We start from the raw sequence: 4,146 nt of genomic DNA, 5'->3' as shown, positions 1-4,146 counted from the left end.
GAACAGGTTCAATTGAGTGTTAGTAGGTGGGGGGGGGGGATTTGATTTGATTGGTTTGTCTCAGGTTTCCTTTTCTTTTTTTATTGAAATCCTTTCAAAGATGATCAAGGTTAATGAAATCACTTTTTGAGATAAGGATTAATTGTCACCGTGCTCTGCACCTTTCCTGAATAAACAGACAAAACTTAAGTAGCCAAAATACTGTGCACACACAAATACAACACAAAGGGAGGAAAATTACTTTGACTATTCATCATCTCTTGCCTATTCAAACCTGTAAAATGTCAAGGTTTATCTCACATTCAACACTTGAAATAAAAAGACCTTAATGAGGCTTTAAACAGATTCGTAGTGAAACTGAACAGATGAGCTCTGAGAGGAAACATTGACATTACAATCACTGCAAAGCTTGTTACAATCTATAACGCAGTGTTGTCACTGGTGGAGAAAAAAATAGCTAAGGATTCTGGATTCAGTGTACATGCACGGGAAACGCCATATAAAGGCATACATGCAAACAGCAGTTCCACTGTGATTAATTAGTTCAAATATAAAGACGCACTGAATTTCCTATTGCTTTATGAGCCGTGCGCATGCAGGTATTTCAAACGTCATGAGATGACTGGCATTTTGCTTCTGACTTGATATGAATGACATATTTCAAAGCTGAAAAAAACTCACCTAATGATGACAAACATCACCAAACAATTTCCCGCTAAACCCACCACGAACACCACGGAGTACAAGGCGACTATAATGGGGATGATGGGCGACATGGGCTCGGGTTCAGCGTCCCAGGTGCCGTTGGGTGTGTCGTTGAAGAGGTCCGAGGAGCCGGGTTGCCAGGTGAAGTTTGGGAAACACTCCTCCAGCTGGCCCGGGGGACACCTGTCCTCTTTGTAGATGTGCACCACGCTGCTCTCCATGGTGCTGAACTCTGTCTGCACCGGCCGGGGCTGCTGCTTTGCGTAAAGTGACCGCTCCGAATCAAGCGGAAATTCCGATGACTCAAAACAAAAACAAAAAAAACACACAAAAACAACAACACACGAAGCACATTTCTATATTAGGACACATTATGGCTTCAGTGAAGAGGAGCGCAACAGCCCGCGCTCAAGGACATCATTACACAAGACACAAGTGCAACACCACCTTACCTGTTTTTTTCCCCCAGAAAAGTTCGTGCAAATACAACAACACCGATTACGAGTTTCTTACGGGACGCTCAGCCACAGATTAAAATCCGGATGCTGACAGAGACAAAAGGTTTCTGGGTAGTTGTGTAGTGTGTTGACGAGCAGACAATTCACTGCCTGTGCCACGGCTGCGTCCCTGACGCTGCGCACTGGAAGCCCGCACTGCATTCAGTGACATCAGAGGCTGAGCCAACAGATGTGACAGTATCGAGCCAGCAGAACCCATCTAACCCCATGCACCACACGCAGCTGAAAATATAGATTTACATACAATTAACAATTTATTCAGATTTGGTTCTTTTTTTTTTTGCACTTTACCTGGTAAAATGCCTCACTAATGACGCCTCAAGCTCCAAAGCGGTGACCAGCTTGCATAGTCAGACATGTTAGCCTTAAACAAATAAATCATTCATATGTCTTGTATTTTGATGAGTTCACAAGTCGCCTGTGTGAAAAGTAAAACTAAATGTGCTGCGATGTCACGTGCACACCTTTCTGGAGATGTTTAAGTTCCCAACAATGTTGTCTTAACATGTTCCCTAGCAACTCCTGTGAGAGTAATGACTGCATTGCAAACATGTAGAGTCCATATCGGATGTTGAAGAGGCATGAAGTCAGAATAACACTCCACAGCAACCTTCAGAGGATTGCATCTGCATGTGAACCAGCACCAACTCATACAGGCAATGTGTACAATAACAATTAAGAATAACAATGGAGAGAGGCCTTTAGTGGACCTTCAAATAAAAACAGCTCTTTATCTCATCAGAATGTTTCGACTCCATTTGGTCAGAATCATCCCTTTTGCTTCTTGAGTCATTTTCACCATTTCCTTTCAACTCTCTGTGCTCATAACTTGCAGCTTTTTTTAAGTGCATTTTCTCTATTTTATCAACTCCATATTTTCCCGTTGCATTAAAACATGAATCTGACTACAGAAAGACAACATTTAGCTGCACAGAGAGCTTATAACAAAAATAAAAATCTAGCTCTGAATAAAGAATACCCATGTCACAGACCACGCCTCTCTTTCTTTTCTCACCCCAACAGATAGGAGACAGATTTCATCCAGCACGTAATTTAGTGGGTGCTGTTCCCTTTCCCTCGTTTCATGCACTAACGCTTGTTGCTTAGAGACCCATCATGGCCAGGTTTTGCTTGAGGGAGCCTCTTTGTATGTTTCTATTGTTAAGGTGCTGACAGTCTTGAATATGTGAGATGGATGCATTTACAATATAAGTTCACTGAGGTCCTCAGCCTTAAGCTGACAGTAAAGGTGTGAATCACATCTTTCCTCTTATCAGAGCTTCAATGGAGGAGGACACAATTACAGTATTTACCCGTAACCCTGATAATGCAGTTCCAAAGGTCTGTTTGCGCAAAGATACAATCCGCTGCACTTCCTGTGGCACTTGAAACAGGTTGTTTGATTTGAGTTCCAGAGGAGGAGAGGAAATGATCGTTACGTAACCATCAGAAGATAAGGTCAAGAACAAATTCCTTTCTGTGTTTTAGTGCCTTTTCCACGATGACCTGAGGTGCTGCCTATTCAGTGAAATACTTCAATTAACAGTTTAATGATGAAAACGGGCTTTCAACACGGGTTACCATGGGGAAAAAGTCTTTTCACAAAAGCACAGGTTTTTCAAGTGTACTTCACCAGTCAATTACTGTCTCGTTTTGCTGCTTTTCATTCATCAGTCACAATTTGAAAATTGTCACAGCCCTCCACATGCACTGTTAGCCTCCTGTGAAATCTCTTGAACATTCATTGCCATATTGAGTCGACAACAGAAAGAGCCACCCCAATTTCAGAGATAAAAGAAGCTCTCTCCATCAGCAGCAACATGTGCTGAGTTCACAGACAGAAACCTTTCAAGATCTGCAATGAAATACTCATTGGATCCTACTAATATATATATATATATATATATATACACACACACACACACACACAGTATATAATGTCTGTCTCTCTTCTGATCCTGTGTCACAAGGAAGATATACTGCTCACTGAGAAAAGTGTACACAAATTACACCTGATTTAAGACCATAGATATTAAACTTACATGTGTACATGGAGAAAATGAACAGCAGGAAACTTTGACACACCAAACAAGAAGGAAGAAGGGATTGATTCATGTTTTTGCGAGGGGCAGGTGGGCCAGATCTACTTTTATGTGTGAAGTGGATGTTTTCAGTCTTAACTTCAATGTGTAGCTGCGAGTTACTTATTGAAGATAAGACTCATCATCTCACCTAAATATGTATCTGTGAGAACCTTTTGATATCAGGTGGGTGTGGCAGCCATTTCACACTCTTTTATCACACTCATTTTAAATATGTTTTTGTCCATTCTTAAGATCTTTAAAAGAGATACAAAAATGTATTTATTCATTTCAAAGAGATATTTGAAAGAGTTTGGGCCTATAAATCAGTTCCTGAGATGAAATGTGATGTAATTTAAGTTGTATCACTACAGATTACACCCATAAAGATCCATATGCACTCACGGTAGAGCTCATAATAACGTCTCATTACCCAGAGATTTACATTCATGAGGGCTCTTTGTTTGAAATGTCTTGAGAGGGAGAAAAACAGAGAAGAGGTGTGAAATGTCTTTTGTTCGCCACAGTCCAGTGAAGACATATCTTTAAAATGTTGGCCTCTCATCAATCAATGATAATTTGTGCTTTGCGACAATGCATGTGTGACATATCCAATGAGGTTTTTAAAGATTTTGAAATGATTTATTATAATTTGAAGCTAGATGGAGTTTGCAAATCGTCTATAATTTCACTAACCTCTTCGTTCGGCTGGCTTTCCCGTTGTCTTTTGAACAAAAAATGCCTCTAAAAAGGTTCATAAGCATCATACCAGATCAGTATTCCAAGTTGATTGGAAATCTGCTGCCTCGGCTCTGGACAGAACAAGAGTAAGCACCAGTGCC

The 4,146-nt window shown here is 40.7% G+C and overlaps 1 protein-coding gene across 1 annotated transcript in view; it reads right to left on the bottom strand.

Annotated features, from left to right (window-relative positions):
- Nucleotides 1-961, bottom strand: part of oprk1 (opioid receptor, kappa 1) — a 5,485-nt gene extending 4,524 nt beyond the window's left edge. The window contains exon 1 of the mRNA XM_031865484.1: nucleotides 682-961. Coding sequence (XP_031721344.1) covers nucleotides 682-926 — 245 coding nt within the window. The 5' untranslated portion in view covers nucleotides 927-961. The remainder of the gene's footprint in view (nucleotides 1-681) is intronic.
- Between the last annotated feature and the right edge of the window lie 3,185 nt (nucleotides 962-4,146).

This window comes from Anarrhichthys ocellatus, unplaced genomic scaffold (assembly GCF_004355925.1).
Source record: "Anarrhichthys ocellatus isolate YVR2014 unplaced genomic scaffold, GSC_Weel_1.0 scaffold32, whole genome shotgun sequence".
Classification (NCBI taxonomy): domain Eukaryota; kingdom Metazoa; phylum Chordata; class Actinopteri; order Perciformes; family Anarhichadidae; genus Anarrhichthys; species Anarrhichthys ocellatus.
The sequence above is the reverse complement of the archived record's forward strand: the minus strand, read 5'-3'. Positions and strand labels throughout refer to the sequence as shown.